This window comes from Adelges cooleyi, unplaced genomic scaffold (assembly GCF_023614345.1).
Source record: "Adelges cooleyi isolate 19-005CV unplaced genomic scaffold, UGA_ACOO_1.1 ACOO_flye_CR_arks_rails_tigmint_CR_PRNA_574, whole genome shotgun sequence".
NCBI classification, from domain to species: domain Eukaryota; kingdom Metazoa; phylum Arthropoda; class Insecta; order Hemiptera; family Adelgidae; genus Adelges; species Adelges cooleyi.
The window spans coordinates 3,746,903-3,773,180 of record NW_026096268.1 but is presented as its reverse complement, the minus strand read 5'-3'; the positions used below and the strand labels follow the sequence as shown (position 1 = coordinate 3,773,180).

The 26,278-nt window shown below is 34.2% G+C and overlaps 1 protein-coding gene across 1 annotated transcript in view; it reads right to left on the bottom strand.

The window, feature by feature from the left end:
• The window catches only part of LOC126843805 (uncharacterized), a 62,902-nt gene that overhangs the window by 23,215 nt on the left and 13,409 nt on the right, over positions 1-26,278 (bottom strand). The window contains exons 2-3 of the mRNA XM_050581598.1: positions 11,015-11,099; positions 2,341-2,547 (exon numbers count right to left, since the gene is read on the bottom strand). Of these exons, the coding sequence (XP_050437555.1) occupies positions 2,341-2,547; positions 11,015-11,092 (285 nt within the window). The 5' untranslated portion in view covers positions 11,093-11,099. The remainder of the gene's footprint in view (positions 1-2,340; positions 2,548-11,014; positions 11,100-26,278) is intronic.

Sequence of the window (26,278 nt, the reverse complement as noted above, 5' to 3'; positions counted from 1 at the left end):
TGATTAGTTACAAGCCTCTAATTGTATTTATTTTATTTTTTTACATAAAATACTTTAACCGAGCCGTACGACAGCAATGACAAAATTCGTTTGTATATTAAGATTATACCGAAAACTTGTAATATATGTTTATAATATCATAAGCGACCGCTGTAGGTATCCATGTTATTGACGGCCGCCCAAGCGTTAAACCGAAAGTCATTACCGTCTTGTAACACAAAGTGATTAACGTCATAAATCTCATAAACGGAAATCGTTTGTTAATGACGAATCACGCGATCGCTGTTTACGTATAACCATCGTGTAAACACACACTCTTCTATTAATTTTGAAACAGATGTGGACCTATTAAATATAAACCGTCTGTGAAATACTCATAAAGAGAGAGAGAGTAGGAAATAGTAAAATTTTTTTTTGCGAATCTAAAGCATTGCCAAATTAAAGTAAAGTTTATGGCAAAGCAAATTCAATTTCAAGAATAATACTCCTAGTATCTTCTATTTATCTCTCTTCGGATCAACCGAGTTTAAGATTAAATCAAAATTTACACGGTAACAGAAGAGGCGATGGAAATAACTGTTTAAGCAGAAGTGATGGCATGTGAAATAGATAGAGAAAAGGCAACTCCGATAGAAACGTGTGGAAGGTGAAGACTAGGGTGGAAAACGTGGGCTTATTTTTCTTGTTAGGTAATATGATTGTAGTCTGTTTGGTATCTATAGAAATCCATACGGTTTGGCCTACTTTAGTATGTATATCATTTTATCACTTCTATAGTTTTTTGAAAGACCGTCGAAAAGAAATTGGAATTAATTCTACATGTAGTAAGCATTGTCGAGTATTTTGCGAATGATTGAAGTTTTTTACATCACAACACCGGAATTAAATAAATTCTTTTAGGCCTTCCAGTGCACGACTCAGTTCAAAAAAGTAGTTTTCAAATAGTTTGTTGGCGTTATTTGACTTCTTCGATAATAGTTCTAGTTCGACCGGCCGATCGTCGTTGTACGAAAAACAAATAAAATTATCCATTCTAAGTGTTTTATTTTATATTATAATAACATTGCAGTGTAAGATAATAATAGTTTTGTACCTTACGACTTTAACTACAAGTAAAAAAACCAAACGCAAACAACAATTGTATCGAATATAATTTAAAACCAGATTGTAATAACATGAAATATAATGTCAATACCATACCAAACCATACAACTTTGTTTTTCGTTATTTTATTTGTATGACAACAAATAAATAAAACATATTCGAAATGATACAAACCAAAAATCAGTAAAAAATGTATAATAGAGCAAAAAATATTTAATCGTTTCTTTTAGTGTTATTCTTCGTTGTTTTCAATATTATCAAACATTTTTATATTTTAAAAATTGTTGACAATCACAGAACGCATACAAAATTTGTTCTACTAAAACCGTTTTTTTATTTAATAAACAAATGGTTTTAGTAGAAAATAGTTTATGGTCAGTCAATTATTTTTGGTAAAATATCACTAGAACTTTTTTTGTTTAACATAGTAAAAGACTAAGTAATATTTTACTAACTTAAAAATAAATTAAAAGAGGAGGTATGCTATAGATAACTACGATATTACTGAGCATACTATAATGTACAATGTATTAATGCAATTTAAAGGAACAAAGGTAAATTCTAAATTACATTTTTTGTTTGGCAGACTAAACAAATAATTAATTTATATATATATATATAAATGTATTATTATTACATTTAAGTTTACTTGAAATCCTTGAACGAATTTAATGGGTTTCGACCGATGGTAATATAATTTTCGACCATAAAATATCTATTGAAAGTCACAAGCAATTTTCTGTTTATAACTCAAATTAAAATTAAAAAAATTACCGTTAAATAATTTATCGTTCGTATCTATACAAAGAACTTAGCTTTGATGAGACATAGTAGATCTTAACATACCAGTAAAGGGTAATTATTATATCATATACATATTAGAGAAAATAATATAAGAACATAAGAAGAAAATTGAAAAAAAAAGTTAAAAGAAAAAAGTGAAGTCGATTTCTTTGAATCTACGTTCTTACAATATATGTAGAATACATTATGGAAAACGTCCACGGCGGCCACTGACTACGTTGATCAACAAACAGGTATTGTAAGCATTGTGTCAAGATAATTATTGTTAGGGCTTGGATGGGTACTAATCGGTAATTGACCTCACTATGAAGTCATATCGCCGGTAATAAAAAAACTAACGAGTAACGGCTTCAGGGTGTATAGGGTAAGTAACACAATCAATTATATACTTGTGGACATAATATTATAGCGGTTGTCCTAAAAGGTACTCACCCCTTGTGGGTTGAAATGCGATCCGGTGGATATGCATCCGTTGCTCATGTCTCCTTTCTCGTGCACGTGGAATCCATGGGATCCTTCGGTCAGACCGGATACCATTCCGGTCACGGTTACCGGACCGCCTCGGCTTGACTGAGTGAACGTCACGTTACCGGTGACCTGACCCGGTCCCCTGAGTACGACCACTGCTTTTCTCTCTTGCTGCGGACAAAAACAAAACGGGTCGAGTGAATCGAATAGCAAAAAAAAAAAAACATTTAAACACAATGTGTACAGCCCGACAAAGTGGAAAATTCCAATAACCAATTGCCCTACCCCTGAGTACGTCGCACGGTTCGAGGGTTTTGAAAAACCTTTGGCGCGGTTCAAGATGCCGGCAAACGCATTCGCCGTTCGTGTGTTTGCCTTTGCACGTCGCGTAATAGCCATTATTGTGGCGCATGAAGATGTTGTTTACACTTACGCTTACCCTACACCGCAACTATAACGTGTACGCAGTAGCCTGTAAAACGGATATTTGTTTTTCCCGAAACTTGCCGCCATTGTAATACTTGTCGATGTTTCCGGTGCGACAACCGATAAAAGTAAACTTGAAGAGCTAGCACTTGAAAAGAGCTGTTGTAATCTTGATGTTATTAGGTGCAATTTCTTCTTTTGAAATTGAAAAATGTTTAACCGTTGTATGTACCACGAGAAATAGTGACGGATTTGGGTAGACTGTGTCAAAAATAAAAACAGTTTTTTACATACCCCCAATCGATAGTAGTTTATTTAAATAGCAAACCGCTATAATTTTAGAACGCTAGATTAGCTCTCTAAGTACTTCCCCGTGAATTTTTTTTATTTCTATTTAACTAACATGAAATATTCTTACTTGAAAAGTAAGTAAACATTTTTACAATATAAAAAGGGATTCCTTAAGCTGAAGTATGATACTTCAATATCACTCTATTGATATTTCATGATAGTTGAAACTAATAAAACTGATAACTTGCTAAAAAAAAATGTTATCACGAAATCAAAAGAAGGATTTTTAAATGTTTTAATTTAGCTTAATAATTAAGATTTTTTTAAAATTGAAAATCTTTTAATTAGTTTTCAAGTCGGAATCTTTTAATAAAAAATTGTAATTTCTCATGTTAATCAATGAAAAAAAAATCTTAGAATAATTGAGCTAGGGATCTGAAATTGTAGGGATTTCTTAACTGTATAGGCTACTGTCAATTGAAAGAGTAAGTCAAAGGAAAATCAAAACAAAAATGAAAAAAAAACCTGGCCGACCCTATTTGTGAGGAACGAGACAAAAAAGAAATTACTTATATAGTATTAAATTATGATAGTACATTAAAAAAAAGAAAAAGTAATAAGTTTACTGCGAAAATAATTTATTTATAAATAATAAAAATGTATAAAAAAATCGAATTTGTTAGCTTCTTTATGAAACTGAAAATATATATTTTATGTCAATTAGATGTCGACCGGCATACAGTAGAAATAATATTGGCAAAGGGGCGGCAGATGGTACAGACAGCGCACCTGAACCTATTTCTGAACGCCGATGGGTCCGTTATATGAGCTGAACCGAATATTGAAAAAATGTATCTACATTATTCAGTTTACACAAGGGTAGATCACCCTTATTTTTTTGATTTCCTTTGCTCTTTCTGACACAACTGTGACTGTGAAACGATTTTTAGAAAATAATACCTAATCGGTGGTGTTTCTTAAACATATTATTTTGACTGTAATAACTTCTGTCGAAAATGTTATATCAGTTTGGGTATTAATTACAACTATGGAATTGCTATACAAATTATTATAACTTCAGTTGTTTGTACTTCTTATCGTACTTCGTTTAATGATTTAACTTTTGCGAATTAAACTATAATTAAAAAGTATTATAATCGTTTACGCGTTTTCATGAATTATATAGTGTATGTATTCATATAAAATGTTGGTTTCCTCGAAAGCAAACTAAAATTGGAATCGTTTTTAAGTATTTCTTTGGTGCTTACATGAATGTGTTTACTGAAAAAAACGATTATACTTAATTAAATCAAACGACTTTGTAATCCTAATTTTAAAAAACCTGTTTTCTTACATTTTTATATATAATTTGATTTATAACTAGATCAAAAATTGATGTTATCGACTCATAAATTTTACTTTTTTTTTTTGAAACTTAAACACGTTTCACTTTTGTAGAGACAAATTGTAATGCGATTTAATTTACATAATATTAATTAAATATTCCGTTAAGCTGGTTATACAGAAACGATAATGATCTGACTTGTACAATCTCTTTTAATTTACTACATTACATTATTATAATTTACTCAGGTACGGCGTGTGCATAAAGAAATGCATATATTTAACGCGTAAAAATATGAGGTCATCAATTTCAAGGTTATGCCATAAGGTGCAAGATTTGAGCCTCAAAGTGAAGTCGTTTAGGATTTATAGGAATAATTATTGCGGCTGTACGATAAACGCTATAATACTATAGGATCGCCGTAAGGACTAAGGTCAGTGCAACTAGCAGGAAAACAGTATAATGACACTGGATATAGGCATTGACCCGACCACTCGGCTCGTTATTATTATTATTTTTTTTTTATGGTACATATTTTGTGTCTGACCGTTGTTGCGCTGGTTAAGTTACACTTATAATACGCTGTGGCAAATGCGCGTAGGGTGCATGGGTAGACAGGGATAGGAAGTCGTCTCTGATTACCAATAATTGATACCTGGCGCTAAGATCGGTTATATATATATATTTTGTGTGTGTGTGTATTACAGTCCCGGGGTAGTAGAAAATATAATACAATAACACTCAAGGCCAAATCGAGAGCTATAACCAGATAATGAGTTTTCGTGGACGAACAATAATAGTTACAACTAAACCTGCGTTAAGCCAATCATTTATTGAAAAAAAAAAAAAATTCACGGACAAACGCGTAAAACTAGTTAAAAAAATAAGACAATTATTATGACAATGGATAAAAGAATCGACACACGAAATTTGCATAAAACAATTTCCAATTTCCGCATTAAAACATTTACTAGTCTCGACGTGGTACTACCAGCCACAAGCTCAACAGTGATAGGCCTACCGCTGAGTTGGCCTGCCTCTGGTAAAAAAAAAATATTAAAAAACGAATAATTCATCACAATTTCAATGCATCAAGACTTTTATCAGAAATACTGTATAAAAGTTGGATTTCCTTTGACATTTACCTTTTGATTTTGCCAAAACTTGAAATGGTTTGGTCACCGTTTGACTCAATCCGATAAAATAATAATCTGAAAATTATTGATGTCAGACTTACTGCCGGTTGCAAATAGAAATATTTAAATGTTTTTTTGATATCAATAGTATTATATATATCATATACGTTGAACCATAATATTTACAAAAGTACAAAATTATTTTTATAGTCAACCGTTTAGCTGTAGATTATGTATAATAGATGCGATAATTAGCTGCGTGTAAATAATGTTTTACTTTTGTAACAATAAAGACAAATTGTTTTAACAGAGTATCGGAAGAGCTACACAATAAATGATATTGTTGATGATTTTTTTATTCAAGTAAACGCTTAGAGAGGCTCAAGAGTATAACGGTGTACTTACACGACGAGAGGTTGATAAATCAGGTGCTATAATCGTGATTAAATGGAAACAATAATGTTTGGCAGCCGGTCTAAGGACTTGGTAAGGTTTAATGAGCGTATCAGGAACGTATACAGCAACTTGCTTGCTTGGTCCCATCATCATCTCTTGTGTCTTGTGCGAGTGTGACGTAATAATTTAAATCCGGATTAGAGAAACACAGCAACGGCGGTGGGAAAAAAACTGTCCAATTCGTTGAGCTTAACTCGAATGAGAACGCGTTTTGAAAGTACCGACAGACGAGTATATTTTCATTACGAAAAAATCGTTTTTTAAATTTTTTTATTATTTAACTGCATAGCGACTTGGTGAGAAGTAATAACTTGACAGTTTACGGCGGCATACCGAGAACCCGCCGTTGACGAACTGACGCAGCGTTTGTCGGCAAAAAACAATAAAGCGGAATCATTTGATCGCATTCTTGGACTTATATAATATATATTTTTGCATTTTCTCTACACCACCGTCACGTCTACCGTCGACGAAGGTACAACATTCCGGACCATTACACCTGTACCGGAGAAGAAGGCTTCTGTCCGCAAGTCAGCCGGCTCATTTACAACTGCACAGATGACATTGTTGAAAATGTCGATTACATTGTTTCAGGTAGGATAATAGTCTTCCTTTGCTAACCAGTGGAACTAACAAGGAGGAAAAATCGTCAGAGTCCCGGAAAATAATCCACCACACTAGGGACGTACTGTAACTTTGTAAAAGTCTGTATAACTTTATACAATCATGTATAGTTAGAAGTGTAGATACTATTCATTGTCGAAACTGTGCGGTTATGTTAACATTGTTAAACTTCATAACCCGATCGGTTGTCGTCAAGAGCAAAATGGTGTGTTCGAAATTCTCTCAAACCCGACGACCGATACATTTTTGTGTTATACAAAGGCAGAAGTATTTTTTTTTAAATATTATTGTTGTACATTTATATAAAATATATACTGTTGGTTTGTATTTTCACTACAACTGTTTGCGAGCTTTCCGATGGATCGGATGTGTGTACACGTGCAGAACGTTTACAATTTGACAGGACCCAGAAGGGGAGGCGACGGACCACTCGATCAAACCGAAATTGATGGAAAACCCTATTTCGGTAACGACTTTGTTGTTGTTGCTGTTTTTTTATATATATATATGTGTGTGTCCGATTCGCCTGAGTCCTGACGACAGCGGCGGTGATCTTATATCCGCACAAGTGTCCGCCTACAACTCTAGGATTATTTTATATGATAAAAAATTAACAATATTATAATATAATGTTATATAATATAAAGACACCGTCATCGTCATCATTTTTATTTGTTCGATGCGTTTGAATCGGATACACATTGAATAAATTCGGCTCAGCTAAAGATATTAATAGGGCTTTTTTTCAAAAAAGTGTGTTGTATTTTTTATTTATACGAATTACTACGGTTTGCAACATTTGCCAATGTAATTAAGTTTTGCAGCGATACGATTTAACACTCAAGACATAACGTGAAATGTATAATATAATATTTTAACCCAGTTCTATCCTACATTACCATTTCTAACTACTTCAACGTTTATAATATCTACACAATTGGCTTTTAATTTCATAAACATTTACACACTCGCCAACGAAGACAGTCCGCTGAACAAATAACTTTTAAGCGCTTTTATATAAATATTTATATTTATTTCACAACAGCTACCTTATAAATCATATTATTCGATTATTTAAAAATAATAGTATATAATGATATATTTTACTCTCTATTGATGGGATATTATGTAGACCTCACATCACTATGGTCATTTAAACGTCCACGTGCCGCTTGTAAACGGTAAAAATAATGGGTGCCACATGTAAATTAAAAAACATAACACATTTAACGCGTTTGTCTTTGGAGTTGTTCAGGAAAATATTGGACGATTATAATAATATTCCCATGTACGCCCGTGTGATGTGTAAGAAACAAAAATAATATTATTCTATTATATTCATTAGCAGGCCTCGCCTATTTGTTTCGACTAATAATGGATATTTTAAGATTATTTATTTTTTAATGATATCAAACCACTCTGGTTACCGTGTCTCACATAAATTATTCAACATCAGCTGCTACTATTTATTTTTATTTTATTGGTGTGATTAAAAAACAGCGTAGCTTTGAACGAAATAAAAAACCCGGCCTCGAGACTTTGGTATAATTTATTTTATTTTAAACATTATAGTCGGATGTGGGCGTTGACCGTGAAAATAGGTGAAATTAAACCTGAAATAGTAACTGCCTTTGGGAAAGCCGTTCGGACCGAGGAAAAATAATTTATGGAAAATACCGAACAAATTAATACGGGACATTTTGTCAAACGAGACCGATGATTTTTTTAATCACTTAATCCACTTAATTATAATAATTTTTAGGTAGTGTAAAAAATGCTTAATTACGGCGGACGTTTTAATTTTTAATTAAAAGGCTAACCGTATTAAACGTAATATCCTTACTCGCATTTATTATTATTATTATTACTGTTATACTTATTACTTTTTTTTTTAAAGGATTAACGTGATAAACAAACCTAAAAACTTATTGACGATTAGCGTTAGGCAACATCTAACGTCAGGCAATATTCATTTAAAAATAAATTGTTTTATTTTTAATTTTAAAGGTAAAAAGAAACTTCTACTCTATATTTTTCCCGCTTATCTGATACGAACGGATTTCTTTTGCCCATGGTCAAATTTAAACTAACGCCCACTTCCGCCATCCAGATAAATTTAATTGATTATAGGATTATAATACTATTAATTAAAAATATTGTGCGCTCCCTTAACATTTTCCATTTGAGGCCAGGTGTAGTCTAGGTTTAAAAAACTGTTTCAATATTGCGTCCAATTTACAAATATATTATAATGAAAATTCCCCCATAATTTTGTAAAACGATTTTATTATCTCACAAACAATACACAAAAAATGGCTGGTTGACATTATTCGTATAATAATAAATACCTTCTCCCATACCATGCATTTTGCTTACCATTTCAAGGGCAAAGTTGAAAGTCAAACGCTAAAAAATTTGTTGGTAATTAAATGATAATATTTTTTTATTGACATTCAAAAAAGTTAGTTAAAAGAGTTAAAACATATTTAATTGTACATTCGATTAAGTATCATCGAATAATAAATAATGTTCAACAAATACCAATCTCGTTGAAAATAAAAAAAATATATAATATATTGTTACTTAAATAACAGCAATACAATTAATATTCATTCCATTTCATTTTTAATAGTTTATTAAATTACTCTTAAGCCCTTTAATAAATGCCGGAACTGTGATCAAAATCTTAGGAATTAAAAAACCTATACAACTGTGTTAAATTAGTATATATTTTTTCATTTATGAATATAAAATTTAGTTCCACGCTTAAAACGCATTAATATAATCAAATTAGTTGATTATAATTTAACGGCAATTTTTAATTAAAATTTAAAGCAAAGGAATTGTCTTTTTTAATATATTGTTAATTATAATTTTATGTTAGCTGATAGGTAGGTACCAACAAATAGCTCATTAAGCGTATAATTCTTCAATTTGCTGTTTTTTCATTAAAAATCAACTAATTGAATTTTGTTTATACCCAGTAAATAATTAATTAAACGTCGTAAATGCTGTCCATCTTAATTTTGGACTAGTTTAGAAACTTCGGCTGTTGTTTTGACGGCGTTTCGAACCTTTCACAGTGTTACTAAAATTGGATCATAAAAAAAAAAGAGTTAGCTAAAAACGGCATATCCCCCTCCCATAAAACACCCCCCTTCCACCGTTGTTGAAATTTATTTTCGGTGTCGTATAACACTTTTACGGGTCACAAGTGATTTGTTATATGTTTAGGTTTACCACTAACTACATTTTGTGGCTATTATTTCGATGTACTCGGAGCCCGGCCATTTGTCGTGGGGGGGGGGGGCAGTGTGATGTAATTAAAATTTCGGTTACCATAATATGCCCAAAGCAAATTAACGGTCGGCCGTTTTACGGCCCATCGAATTTGTCACTTCAATGTTCATGTTTATTTTTTTATTATTACTTGTATATATTTTCCCTACGAAACGACCGTCGTTATCATGCATGGTATTATATTATGTATACATTATAACACGCATGTATATTATATTATTTTATCATTGTAAAGAAAAGTGTCTACAACAAACACACAGCTCCCCGATCGGAGCCATTAATGCTACACACACCGTGTATATTAAATACGGGCTATTCAACGTCAAATTCACACCCGACGGCGACGACGGTCAATTTTAATATTTAAGTGCATCTAAAAAAGAAAATAATAAATAAAAAAAATACGTCCGCGTGATCCGGTCTTTAAAGAGCGGCACCAACTGCACGTCACAATGTTATTATAATGGACGGCCCCGCGTTTTTTGAACCCGTCAATGTTTCGGCACGACCCAAAAATCGTACACCGTATAGGTTAGGTACCTCTACCTTATATCACACTAAGTACCTACCTATGCGCACATAATAAGGTATAGAATATTATAATGTTATATACGGGTTCCCCACTGTAAACCTGTTCCATCGTCTTCCGTATCTCGGTTTACGGTTTCTCTCTGCCGAGTCTAATGCGCGTTTCGCCACAGTAGCCGAAGACCTCCCCCCCCCCTTTTTTTCGAATATGATTAATTAAACCGTAGATACGGAAATATATATATAAATATGTATGTATGATAATCGGTAGAGGCCGGACTGAGAACGGCCGCAGCGATTGTGAAACGTGACAACAAACCCTATACACGTATGTCGGTTATAGTAATAATAATTGTTATTAGCTGCCGCCGAAGCAATTAAAATTTAAATGAGATTCCCCCGCAGTGAGTTGTTTTTTTTTTTTTATACATTTTTTTATTGCCTCCCAAACGGTTTAGTAGTACTTAAATTATGTATAATATTATCATAATAGCAGCATCGTATTATTAGGTATGTGTTATAGTGCACTTACGAACGGCGGAGGTGAACCGGACACGAGTGCCACAGTCGCCGACAACGCCATCAACAACGATATGGTTTTGGCTGCCATAATGTTTCTGTAAAAAATTAAAAAAACAAATATTTCGATTAAAAAAAATGTACACAATAAATTTGATTCCGCACTGAACGGTGTCAAATAAAATGATACTATATGTATAGTCGTAGTCGCCACAGAAACGAATTCCTTGATCGCACCACACTGTGAATATTATCTATAAGATTAATAGCGAGGATAAAAGTTTGGGACTACGCCTAATATTTTTTTCATTTTCGCCTATTTGTTAACGTCGAACTTGTCTAAATATATCACCAGAGGCGTATACACTATATAGGTGTATATTAGCAGTACGCATACTAATCGAAAAATTATTACCGACCGTGCAGTTGCATGCGGTTAAACATTTCCCGTTTTAACGATACTGAAATATAAATAAAAAATCGTCTTTTCGTTTGTTTAATAAAACGCAAACACGCCTCCGATGAATATATGAATGTTTAGAAATTATAATATTATTATGCTGATCAAGTTCGAAGTGAGCATTTTAATATCCATAGGTACACTCATTTTAGACTAGTAGAGATTTTATTATTACAACTAAATCGGTCAATATAATTGTAATAATATTGTAAATTGGTCGAATGCATTCAAGTAGGTACGCGTTTTGTAATTTGTCGTTATTATAATTTTAAATTTAAACTAATTTGTACTCGTTCGTCGTGACCTACAATCTTATGTCTGCAGTTAATTAAACGTAATACTCTTAGTACAATAAATCTTGTTTTTTTTTTTATTATCCACTAGACTGACTTCGCCAACACGTTATCGTTGCAACAAAGCGGAACGGAGGTAGGACAATAATTGTATTACATTCTTCTTCGTTTAATTGCAAAAGCCAGTTTCGAGTGCAGTGCCTTTATATGCGTACACTTGATATTATGACCGTTGTTGTACAATGATACAATGTGTACATGCACGAGAGAGGCATGTATAGTGGTATATAACATAGTTTAGAGTTTATATGCAGTATTTCCAGGATAATAATATCGTGTAATGTGCATATTATGTGTGTGTGCGCATTTTGAAAAAAAAAAAAAAGGAAAACGCCGAAGAGGAGGTCGCGGACTAGACTCGTGTGATTTACGAGTCTTCTGGGGTATGCTCTTTTACATACAAAACCTATACACATTATATCCATGTATACATATAAACATAGTTGTTGTTGTGGTGCACATGTGTAAGTCGCGATGATGTATGCGAACAATTATTTTTCGCTATAGTGCAGGTAACTCGACCGGAATTATGTGCTGGCCATAAGTTGCCGCCGCAGCGGACGGGAGAGGAGAACGTTTTTGAAAAAATGTTGTACGTCGTTGCATAATACATATTATAATATATATTATGATTTTCACAATATCATGTTAAAGTTTTCGACGGCCATTCGAATAGATATTTATGTATACACACAATCGTAAACCCGAACGACTACCGAGGACCCGTTGCTTTGCAATAAAGATAAAAAAACGAAACGCCTTACAAAGGGATAAGTGCGCAATTTCGAGCACCGCCTGAAGTATAGCGAGCGGAGGTGCTTACCTGACTCTTGGACCATTCGGAGGACACAATATAATGTATCGTCCGATGTGCAACAACCTCTGGTCGCCTTGTATAATGTAGCTGTATATAATATGTCATTCAAAATGTCATCTCATTTTTATCACCGTATAATATCACTATCGCTATCCCGACAAAAACCTTTTGTTAACTCTGAAATGTTGAAATCAACAAGCGCAAAGCATTGTACGCTAAGGTTTATCTAAGTATGTCCTTTAAAGAAAATTGAATCTATATACGATTCTCGACGAGGGATCAAATTTTCAATTAAATTTTGCATAAGTGCAACTCGTTAAGACCTTGGTTTGTTGTAAAACAACAACTGGGAGTTCGGTAATCTGATTTGCAAGCGATTCGGCTCAAAAACCTGTTTTAAATTCGTTTAAAAACTGCTGAAAAATATTTGTATTTATTAAGTAAACGAAAATTCAGCGCAACAATAATTGGGTAATTTATTAGCTAGTGTACAACTGTAATTATTTTCAACGGTTAAACGATATTAAAATAAATGTGCGAAGCATCTGTAATTAAAAAAAATTAGAGTATACCATTAAACTGTGATTAGCAATCAAATTACATATTATAAACATATGTTTTTGAAAAGATAATGAATTACAATTTACATCATATAAAATAAACTAATTTAATGAGAGTCTCACCATGAGACCAATATATATTTATAAATAAACCGTGAAACGAATTATATAATTTTCACTGACAAGCTCTTTATTCTTATAAAAATTAGTTCAAGTTTTTTAATGACGCTTATCAAATTTTTATAAGAATATTACCATCTAGTTCAGAATTTGGTTAAATTATGCGGCGCCAAACTATCTGATGGGCGGTTATGCACGCATCATTTATTTTTTATTGATTAGCTGAATGGCCAAAAAAACATCTTATTATGTAATAAAATTGATTAATCGGATGAACTAATTTCATAATTAATAAAATTCATTTTATTTTTAACCAATTTATTTATTTAATTACTTTATAGTAAAATACGAATCATCGCCACACCCTATTTTCACAACATTAATAAATGGAAATGCATTACCCGGTGTTGAGAAAGCATTAATTATATCTTCAAACACGAACTCACATAATTCGAAATCATCACAATCCGAGCAATAATCAGCAAAACATTAGCATCGCCTTTTTGTAAGATATAGAATGGTCCGTCGAACAACTTCATTGCAGTAAAAATGGCTTAACACAATTTCAATAGTTTTTTTATTTAATTATCGAGTAAACTAATCAATTGATTTCGGTCTCACTAATATAAAGGTGGTCGATAGACCCAGTTTCGACGTTTTCGACTGTAATATCAGATTCATAAGGGAAAATAACAATTGATTTCAATAGCAATTATTGCTGATCGCTCATTTCAAGCATATATTATGCAATCTTCGCGTTACCGACAGGACATAAACTCTCTGTTGCGTCTTATGTTTTTTTTTTTTACAACACTGTCTTTGTTGTTATTATTATTATCGGCAACATCATCATGAGTTAACAGCATCACAAAAACTCGGCACTTTCGTTATCGGTTTGCGATATTCGATAATAAAAATGACACTATTTCGATCAACCTTCATATCATAAAATATTGAAATTTAAATATGTTTTACTGGTCGACATCATTACTGGTAAGTTCATGTGCGACAGATAAAGACTCGGTTTTCAAATTACTATTCAAACATAATAACTTGTTAACCGGTATTAACTTCACGTTCAACAATAAAAAATAGGCATTTTCGCCGAAGCCTTGAATCCGATAGCAGTACACAATAGGGGAAGTCATGTGAAAAACAGTTCCCCCTCATTGGTTCTGTATTAAAAAAAAAAAAAAAAGCAGTACACTATACTGCGTACATTTCAGATTCAAAGGAAATTTTCAAACAAAATATGTAATCCATTAGAACCGGCTCGTTTTCCAATTAAGGTTTTAAGTTTTTTTTTTAATTTCAGATTTGACGGATTTTGACGGAAAACGAAATTCTGTGCTAACAATTTCTTATGGAGCTTAGTTTTCGGATATTGCTAGTAGAATAATGTCATATTATATCTAAAAACAGTCTGCAGTAGCAACAAATAATAATACAAACAAATTACCATATTCACTTGGCTAGATTTTCGCTATTCAGATAGCGTAATATTAGTATGTATGTTACAACGATGGTTAGTTCGTACATGGCAACTGTTTTAGTTTTTTATTTAATTCACTCGATTAATCATCACCGACTTTGATGTTGAACAACAACTATATGTTTAGAGTATAGAACAAATTAAAGGCACATAATAATATACACCTGTATTATTTTACACTACACTACAAGTAGGACAGTAGGCAATGGATGAGGGTCGGATAGATCAAAGGAGCACTTTTCAAGGCGCTACCGGATTATTATTATTATTATTATACATGTATAATGCTATTATAATAATACGGGTTATGCGGTCGTCAAGACAGTCGAAAAGGGTTAGACGGTTGGAAATAAGTGGTAACCCGCGCGCCGACCAAGTGCAACCTATATTTTTATTTTCATTGATAATATTCTGTCGTGGAAATCGACTTTAAATTACACATCGCGGTGTAGAGATAGACAGGCCACTGGACTGAATTGTTGCACGACTACCAGGCCAAACTTGAATATTTAGTTTATTACAAGTAGCCAATATTACAAGACAGCCGTTTAGTGTGTACGTCCAAATAGCATTTATTTTTGATTAAAAATATACCCGTGTAAAAGTAAAAATATATTATTCATATGATTGTTGGCCACTTATGAGGCACAAAGCAACTTAACCCGTAGGATAACATAATATAGACTTCGTGGAATGGCATTATCTGTTTATTGGCACGGAAATGCGGTGCTTCTTACAGGTTTTCCGAATTCCGTAAAGCTTAGGGTCCTACGCCCCCGACCGGACGACAAATCCTTTGGCGAACTTTGTCGGGGTACATAATACTGTCGTCGACTCCATTCTCGAGATTATCGTTCCCCTTTCCCGGCGTTCTTTTCTCACAAAACGAAACCCCTTTAAGTCGGGAAAACACAGTACGCAGAGAACAAAAACCTCAGTCACACAACTAAATAAGCACGTTTATAATATATGTGTTGTGACCGTCTACCAATGCAATGTAATAATACCGGCAGCTAATAATATTATGTTAAACGCCGGCCGATCATCCCCCCGTATTGCCGTGCGGTACTCGCAACGCGTGTACAGGGTGTAGACAATTAATGTCATCATCTTTATTGTATAATATAGTGCGTTCAGAGATCTTGCCGACCGTACAAGTGTATACATCCTGTAAAACATTGTAAGCGACTCGCACAAGTCTAATGACCCGGGCGCGATAACACACGAGCGACGAACCCGTTGGACTGCACACACACACGCACGAGGATAAATGATAAAAGGGGTAGGGGCACATATTGCTTGGTATAGGTATTGTGAAGATTTATCTATGCTGGTAGACACTGTCGGGCCGGATCCGGTCACGATATCATCGTACCGTGTACCTACCTAGTCCCCACGGCCAGGACCGTTGCCTTCTCCCGCGCCCTGCAGTCCTGACACAGCGGCGGCGGCGGCGGCTCGGTTAACACAACCAAAGGTATTTTTTCCCCCTTCCGCTATGTACTGATACACATGCTGCTGTTGTTATGCGGTACACGACGTCGGACCCGGGGGCAGATTTGATAAACACCGCCGATAATGAATGGGTGTTATGTATAGGTAATAGTGACCGCGGCCGAGACAAGCGGTTTGGGGTGTATCGTTTTTTCGGTTTTCGATTTTTAATTCTATTAACCGTTTCCTTTTGTTCTCGCGCAGTCCGCGTTTATCCCGCAGGAATATCGTTACAATTGCACGTTAACGTCCGGTCAGGCACCCAATACATACGGTACGTTGAATGTGTTATTAAAATGTAGGAATTTGTTTTTGTAGAGTCGCTAAAATCTATCTTAAACTAATCCAGAAGTGAGCAGTGGTAAAAATTGAACTTCCACAAGAGAGAAAATTGAAAATAATCAGGAGTCCGAGTAAATTTCCGGACAACGTGCACGTTTTACTAAATAAAAAAATTCCCAGTAAATTATACTTCAAATACTTATTTGGTACATTACATATGACTTATGGAGGCAATGACCTAATGACTTCGCGTTAAGTTGTCTAGGGTCGGTTGGGTTGGGCTTGGATGAGATTGAAAAAAAAATATTTATAACCATCGTCTTAAAGTCTTTAGTGGGGGGGGGGTACATCATACAAATCTGAACGCTTTAACTTTCAGGGTACGCATACTATTTTAAGTTCTAATGCGCTAGTCCCTATATACTTTATGTTGGGGGTACTGACGTAGAACAATTAAAAAAAAAAAGCAAGCACCCTGAAACGCTAATCCCGGCATGGCTTTTAATATAGTATGTGTATTTACTCTAGCAGGATAATATTGGTGACAGTTTCCCGGTAAAGCTTTTACCGGAGAAGCCTTTGAATTTCCAATGAATACGTTTTACATAAAATTAACCATTCAATCGCACTACTGTCCATATTAATTTTAGGGAAATTACGTTGTGGACATTTAAATAGCTGATAATCGAAACGGGCTACACTCTTATTCGTAGGGTTCTACGCGTTGTTTAGCATATTATTATTAATTTAAGTAAATTTATGCAGCGCTCTCTTGTAATACCGGCAGGAGGTTATTTTTTAATATGGGCAGCAACACAATACAATATTTATGTCTGTTTATTTTTGTACGTATATAGTAAAGTAAAAAACAATGAAAAACGCAATTTATGAAACATGTAAAAGAACCAACGCGATTGTAATACGATAACTATTATTACTGTTCAAAGTCATTACAACAGGTGTGGTATGATATATTAATCATATTATAATTTATGACGTAACGCATTTGAGACGAAATTGTAATTTTGTAAATTAAACCCCGGCAGATTACATCATATTTATTGTGCGGTGTAACTCGAGTAATTATTGTATGTAATTAAACTTGGTTTTATGGAGTTTTGAAATTCTTAGTATTTGTATATTATAATAATACATTAAGATTATAACTTACAAACGCGGGCTACGCGCGTTAAATTAATAATTTGCTTAATAATAATTATTATTATTACTGTTCGTTAAACAAGGGCCAAAGAGTATAGATTATACCGCGAGGCTTTTGTCATTTTTTTCTATTGAAAGACATAAAAAGTATTTATACCGACACTCGGTAATTGGTGTACTTCTAGAATAATAACTGGTCGACGCCAACCATTTTGCAATTTTCTGGAATTCTCAGTAACCGCATTTTTCAGTCGTTAACTGCTTTTACGCTAAAAAAAAATCTTATAACTAGAAAAATCTTTGTGGCTACATTTATTCAGAAGAAGACTTGAACCGAAGACGACAACTAGCATAAGACCAAAATGACCAGAGGCCGTGTTCTTAGGATTAGAGCTTTAAGCTTGAGCGTTGTATTATTTCAATGTTTGATGAGTATCCATTGACCTCCCGGAAACACTATATATTACGCAAGGGTTTATAATTGTAAGCATTGTTTGAAATTTCGGTATACATAACATAATAATATTATTATTATTATACAGACGGAAAGGGCAGTTTTTCTTGAGGGCATGACTGTGGGACTTTTGCTGCTTGCGCTGAGCACAACTTCTGGCTTCGTCTTTATGCATAATACAGTAGATACTTAGACTGTTGGGGAGTAGTCATTACACACTATGAATGCGATAAAACAATAGTTTTGAAGTCTATACAGCGTAGGCACCCCCTGGCGGGGGAAGGAGAGGGTAATTATTGTTTTATAGCCTACGCGGGTTCGTACCAAACAGTATATTCTCACGTACCGTCAGACAAACGGCCTGTGCGATTATCATTTGCCCAGTTACCGGTGGTCGAGTGGCCAAAGAAAACAAACCGCCGTCGGAGGGAGCGAAGAAAAAACAAAGTGGTCTCATGTCACATGCGCTCTCATTGTATGCGCCAGCCATGTGTTAATAACCCAGGGTCTGTAAGGAAGCCCAAGTAACACGATCCTCCACTGCACATGTGCAAGTGTGCGTTGTTAAGTACTAAGTATAGGTACAGTATAATGCATAAGCGTGTACGTGCGCACTTTACGTTTCAATAGACAAAAGGGTTTGTGTGTAGTACTTGAATTTTCGTTAGTAGCTCGTTTAATTAAAAAAAAAAAAAAAAATTATACACACAGACGCAAGTAGGTGTATAAAGACTGCCGGGCATACGTACGGGGAGAGCGCACAATTAGCCGCACTCTTTTATACATCCGGCGTTTCATGCATATTTATGGGGTGATTTAAATATCCTACCTACGACCACCGTGGTAGTGGTTTTCAGGAAACACTATGGTATAGTACATATACCTATTCGGCCGGTAGAACACTCACTGCTGCCAAAACCAAACGGTCATAGACAGACTTGGGTTTAAGGTCCGAGTCGACAAGATATTAATATGAAACAGACAATGCGACCGAATTAAAGGCCTTCGAGCCTAATAAAAGCCAATACAGTGATATTACGTGGATACGGGTATGAACAATTTTATATCCAAAATAAATCTTATTAAAAAAGGAACAGTTAAAAAGGTTTATGATACAAAAATATCATTTAAACTTTTGGACAGAATCAAAATATCCAAACACTATTTATAGACAATATTATTATATTTAGTCCTATCTAATCTACACCTAGAAGTGTTTTTTAGCATCTGGACAAAAAACTACATTTTGAAAAAAAACAAAACACTATACAATGCCAAGACTGACAAACGTGGGAAGAAAAGAAAATGTTAATTTCTATTTTTTTTATAAGTACATATTTATAGGTATGTAAAACGACTAATACATAAGACATGTTTTTCTTCTTTTTTGGGTGTACTTGACAGGTACCACGTTACAATTTATCATATCAACAGCGACGTTCATGACAGTCAAAAACATATTACAACAGATATCCAACGGTTGAATGTATAGTCGGTAAGATCTAGTTTTGTTGTTCTTTTTCCTTTGGAGCGGTTCCGTGTCTCGAATACTTACCCGGTAGTTAATGGCGACACGTGCAGTGCATGTCCCAAAAATAAACTCGTCTTTAACTTATTTTCCTTTTTTCAAAAGAAAAAATATCACCGCCAAAACTTTTCTTGCGTTGCTATGCGTTTCCCAAATGTCACTTTTTGATCTTGACTGAGAAGCTCTTTTTTTTTTGACGACCGAAATAATATAATAATTCCTTTTTTTGCAAACTATCTTTTACAAGTCGTTATCGACCCCCCCCCCCCACGATTAACCCAAACAGACTTACTGTGTATTCTTTTTTTTTTTTTGTTGTCTGTAGCAGTAGTCGATTTGTTTGAATGTGAAGGCTGCTGTTGTACGCGACAATATAGCATTGTGTTTAATTCCGATTACTCGAATAACTGATATTGATAAAGAATCGTACCAAAAAGTAGACAGCTATTATTATAGTAAAAGTGGTACCTACCATAATAATGAAGTGTCTACACCTTTGTGCCAGCTGTATAATTTAAAAAAATATATAAATAGTCTAGCCCTAACACCTTCTTCCTCATCAGCCACAGATGTGTTGCCTTACTAAAGTCGCCTATTGCTTCGACAAAAAGGCCAAACGGAAATCGCAGTCTAACAATTTCGTTTTGCCTTTTAACTGGTTTTGAAGATAAATGTGCTCAATTAAGCTTTGACACGCAAAGACCAGGGTAAACACGGATAGTCCGGATAGTCGATTAATTTCCCCCGCGACCGTCAAAAGCTTCGAAGAAATTAATGAGAACGTGGGCAAGCGTGCACGTTATCTTAACGATAAACCAATTTCGATATAAGAACTTCGTGCGGTATTCGCTTTTCGGAGCAGCGTGTATTTTTCACCTTGACAATCTCACTCGGAGGAGTGTTTAAGAAACCCCGTAATTGACTCTAAGGGTAAAAAGGATAGGCCGAACCCAGGAAAACAACAGCGGCTAACATAACAATAGTGAATAAACATATTACATAGTGTATTCAAATAATAAGAATCGACAATACAGTTATCTCAAACTCGGTATCATAACAATATATATAAATATATTGTTGTACCTACGTTTTCTTTTATAGGTACAGACGGTTGGACTGCTGTAGAACGTATACGAGCGATTGCTATTCCATACACACCTGCACCGTTTAGGTTACCTTTCAGTAGTGGCGATTTTAGACTTTTTACACGTTCTTTATGCTCACTGCCCATACGTGTGCAGATTTCGTTTTAACAAAAGCGTACACAACGGGTCGGCATTAGCATATTTACACACTCGTATTGTAATATTATGTTTAGAGTGAAGTTACAAAATGAAACGCTGTATTTTCATTGAAATTTGACGCCTTTCCAGCTTAATTTATAACACACAAAACTAGTAAAATGCTCGTCAAGTTAAATGAAATATACAAAATTGTATGGACCAAACTATTACTATGAATTCTACCAAATTTACGACGAAACAATAGTGTTAACTTAACATATTTGTTAAAAAAAAACATTGTTCGATGTTTTCTCTAAGTGAGATTAACCTATGTTAATTAATTGGTCTGTCCGAAAGATAATTGCCAAGCAATCCTCAATCTCCCGTATTATGTCCACCGACTCTTAGACATTAAATCCGTGCGGCATAACGTCTTATATCGTGTCGTTATTTAAATTTGTATTTTCGGTCGGTCACACCTTCCGAGCAGACACGCCTATTGTAGACGATATTAAAACAGGTCTTTGCGTTGTTTGGATGCGTGTGCACCACAACACTAATTAAACGCGACGTTTATACTTATTGGACGTGGCGTGCTCAGGTGCTCACACGGTCAATGCGTTCGTATCAGACGTTTGGCGAGACTTTAATCTTCAGCGAGACAAGTCAAATAAATAAATATCTCTCGCCGTTCCCTTCGTGTCCCTCCCGATTGTACTGCAGCAGCCGTTGTTGTACAGCGTACAGCGCAGTTGTTTGGACGGTGGCTGTTATTTTTTTTTTTACATAAAAGACATTCCTAATGTGTATTAAAAGGTAAAAGAAACAAAAACGGATAATATAAAACGTCAGCGCTGTCATTGGCTTCCCACGTGATCCGAACGACTGTTTGTATGTTTATAATATTATCAATTGGATGCACGCGCAGCATTACACGACGGATTCGCCTTCAGACATAATGGTAATGCAGGTACACGGCCAATGACACCCACGCGTCCTGTCCGCCAGAGGGATGTTGTAAGCTGACAGGCCCCCCGCGGTCTCAGAGAGTGCACGACCGTATCGTCAAACTTGGGTAAGACCGATACAGACATTTCAACAACACGATTCTCAACTCAAATATTCGGGAACATCAGACTCGGCAAGAAAGTACAGTGGGGCTTGACTAGAGAAATAAAAAATCTATACATCTGTCATATTACAGTGTTTTTTTGAAAAAAAATGTCCAGATACGCACGTGTCAAATATAATATGTCAAGGATCGTTTTTAATAAAAGTTAATTAAAAAACGGCCAAAATAAGTTTATAGTTTTTTAACCGAAACTTACCCGTCGGTGTTCCACGATTAATAAAATCTAATAAACGTTTCGGGTTAATTAGTTGGCTTTCCTGACGACCGACGTAATATGAGCAAACTTAATAAAATACATATCTATATATATATATATACATCTTTTAGTATTATTATTATATTGTGCAGTGCAAAAAACTGTATACCTAGAAAATTCGTTTCGAAGCGCTTTTTCGAGTTCTTGTCAATAGGACCGCATTAGTAAAATATTGTATACACAGCACTACGATTCTGTGAAAGTTTAGTAAAGCTGTACGATATTTCTGTGTATTACAGTTTTTTCTATCCGCCAAACGTTTGAATTTTGGCCAACACAAAATCCTGTTCCTGTTTATTTATAGTCAACTGACTTTGATTAAAGCTAATGTAGTTGTTGTATGATGAATAAAAACGCGAGCCGACAGTTAAAATAATCGAGGAATTTTTTAATTAAACCTCTTGTTTTTAATTTAATTAAACTTCAAACAATTAATATTAATAATAATTAAACTAATCTAGAAAAACGATATTATTTATTATAACTGATGCGTGCACGCAACATAATCATGTTTCAAAATTACAAGGAATTCCGAGTTTTACATTGTTTTATGAAAAGTTAAAAAACACATACTATATAGGGTGTATCGGGATTTAATATCTCACTATGGCGGGTCATAATATTTTAATACTCTCTGCAATGTGAAAATAAAACAAACCATTCCACAATGTTCATTACAAAGTTCTAGTGAAAAAAATCCTGTATATGAATATTTTTTAATTTCGTAGATCAATAAATTAAAAACAAACTAATGCTTCCGAGAGGACGGCAAGAAGTACCAACCAAATATATAGTATGTTGATATATTTACACATAATTTCTTTATATTTTATAATGCAGCAAGATGTATCCAAATGTTATGATTATTTTTTCACCTCTAAGTATATAATAACAATATTATGGTTACAAGTTATACAAGTGAATGCGAACAATTTAAAATAAAAAAATCTACATTCAATACACCCTGTATATGGCCGTATTTACATTAGGAAACCATACTTAACGAACCGTTTGGGAAAAGATCTCGTATTACTTTTCGACCTTTTGATTTCCCAACGGAAATAAGTTTTTTTCTGTTATATATTTTTTTTCCGCCATATTCGTCGTCGAATTTCTCGATGGGAAAAGCAAGGGAGGTTTTTTTTTTTTGTTTTTGTGTTACCTAGTACGCCAAATTGGCAGATCCGTCACCGAATGCACGACGAAACGATGCGGATTGTGTGCCGAATTACGAATTAATTTCAACGTTAAGGGTGTCGTCTCACGTGGTCTGAACACAGAAAAAATATATCCTTAAAAATCCAAACGAGGGCACCGTTTGCTGCACGGACAGAATAGAGTAGTGTCTGACGTTTGTGACATTTCGCGTGTCGTTAATAAAGCGGCGCATATTTTATTTTTCAATACAATAACCTCCTCATTTTCTTGCTAATAACAACGACGGATTTTATGAAATAATTACAACCAATCCTATTATAATAATTTATATAGGTACCGTTTCAGTTTTTCCCGGGTAAACGTGCCACCTTGAATAATAATAACAATGACAACCACGACTAGGAGGCTGTAGTCGTCGCACCTTGTACATAATTGACGGAAATATTATGTTTTTATGATTGAGATTTTTACCCGTGAACAAAGGTCGCGCACAAAAGCACTACGAAGCCATTATAGATCCCTTAAAGTCGCGCGGCGCGTTGATAGAATTTTAATGGAATATCATATTGCCAAGCTTTTACGAAAACGACCATTTGTATTCAGATTTAATGCACAAAATTGTGTGTTGGCAAAACAAGCATTTCGCAGAGTACCGACGGGGCGAATTAGAATAAACACATTCAAACAAAAGAGCTGGCACAATGGAATTTTCTATACAGGACATGGTATAACATTTGTGGGGGAGGGGGGGGCAAAAAGTTAAGAAAAACCTCATTCTTTTTGTTTCTCGAGACACGGCTGATATTTATATTCCCGAAGGACGACGTACACATACAGACTACATATATTTGGGAACAGGGATTTTTTTGTATCGACATGTCGTGGGATAAATAATTGAAAACTAGTAGGTATTACCATTTTTTTTTTGTCAGCCTATGTATAATATGAATATTGTAAACTATTGAGGGAAAAAATGACCATTTCAAACTTTTAACGTACAAAACGCGTAAAGCTGATTGTGTTTATAATTTATACAACTATAAAGCTTATAAGTTGAAAGCTGAAATTAACTTAACGTATAGAGTCGAAATTATTTGTTATAAAAAAATAAGTTTTACTTTTCTTTGCTCTTGAATTTTTATTTTATTTTAGATTTTATCTGATTTAGCAATTGAATATTAATTTTTATACCCAGCATAAACCTTGAAACAAAAGATTTCACCCAGTCTTTGTGGTTTTGGCATAAACATTAACCAAGCTGAACAAATAACCAAAGTGGTCCAACAGGTTAAACTGAGGTTCGCCAAAGGAAACAGAAAACGTTGTGCTTCCAAATTAAATTTACATATACGTCGTATCATGTATGTATGGATGTATGCATGCAAGTAGTCCGAGATCAGTATTTAATCAGTATTGCGTGACCGAACTACTAAAACTGTTTTGGCGTCACTGGCTCCCAGTATTATATATATATATATATATGTATTTAGTATGGATTACATTTCATCGGTAGATAAAAAATTACCGTATTTTATTAAAGTCGTGGGAAACCAAAGACGCTTTCCGCTGTCTTTAACTCAGTTATTTATCTTTTGATGTTTGAAATCTCTTTTACAATATTTCATTTATAAATATTATTGTGTTTACAGTAGTGCAAGACTCTCAGTGGTCAGCGACTACGGTTTTGTTTTATAGCAATGTTAGATCCGAGCAAATTATTACTATTTTGTAAGCAAAAATTCAAAAGCATAGCAATGTGTAGAAGGCAATCGAAAAACAATTCTTTTCCTTTGTAGCTTCTACATCCCAATCAGGGTTCTCGCTGCTTCTACCAATTCCCGCCACCTCTTCCTATTTGGACTCTCTTCTAGCTCCGTTCCTGGTGCAACCTTTACCAGATCTGCTTTCAATGTGTCCGTCCATCTTTGCCTGGGGCGGCCTCTAGGTCTTCTACCGTTGATTTTACCTATCAGTACTTGTTTACAGATACCATTATCTCTCCTTAGCGTCCTACCCAACCAAAAATGGCGGATGACACCAATTTCGTATGTGGAAAATAGGAGATTGTGTAAAATACTTCATACATATCTTGTGAAAATAAAAAAATTATATTGACTGCAATGGCGACGACCCCGACGGAACACGCTTTGAACAAAAATTACTGCCGGTCGTAAAACGGAAAAAAAAAAATTAATAATTAATAAAATCGTTGATCATATTAATGCTAAATAGTATACAACCGTTATGCCGGCAAAACAAATGCGTTTTGAACACGCTATTTAATATAACGCAATGGGACTTGAACGCCAAAAAAAACACCAACCATATACATAATATGTTACTACACCTTTATGCTATGTACACAGTGTACAATTACTAATAATAGTGTACCCTTTAATCGGATCACGCGGTTTAATGGTAAAAAAAACACAGAATTTGATTGATTCTTTGTTTACCATCAAATTCTTTAAAAACAATTTTTTTTATCAAAAAGCAAAGACTCGTATTAAGGTTTGAATACGATGGTCACTGGTCAAGAGAATTCCGGGCACGCAAATTTAAAAAATAAATATAAAGGACACCGGCAAGTTTTAATAAACTCATCGAATATGTACGTACAGATAGACTATCTTTAAGTATGCTCAATCAAATACAAAAAAAAAAGCCAGATAAATAACGGAGAAAAGAAAATGATAAAATACAGATTTCGTGCTAATACTTGAAGTTTTAAACAAAAATCTCTAGTGGTAAATTGACCGTAAGCTATTTTTTATCCGACAACGGCCT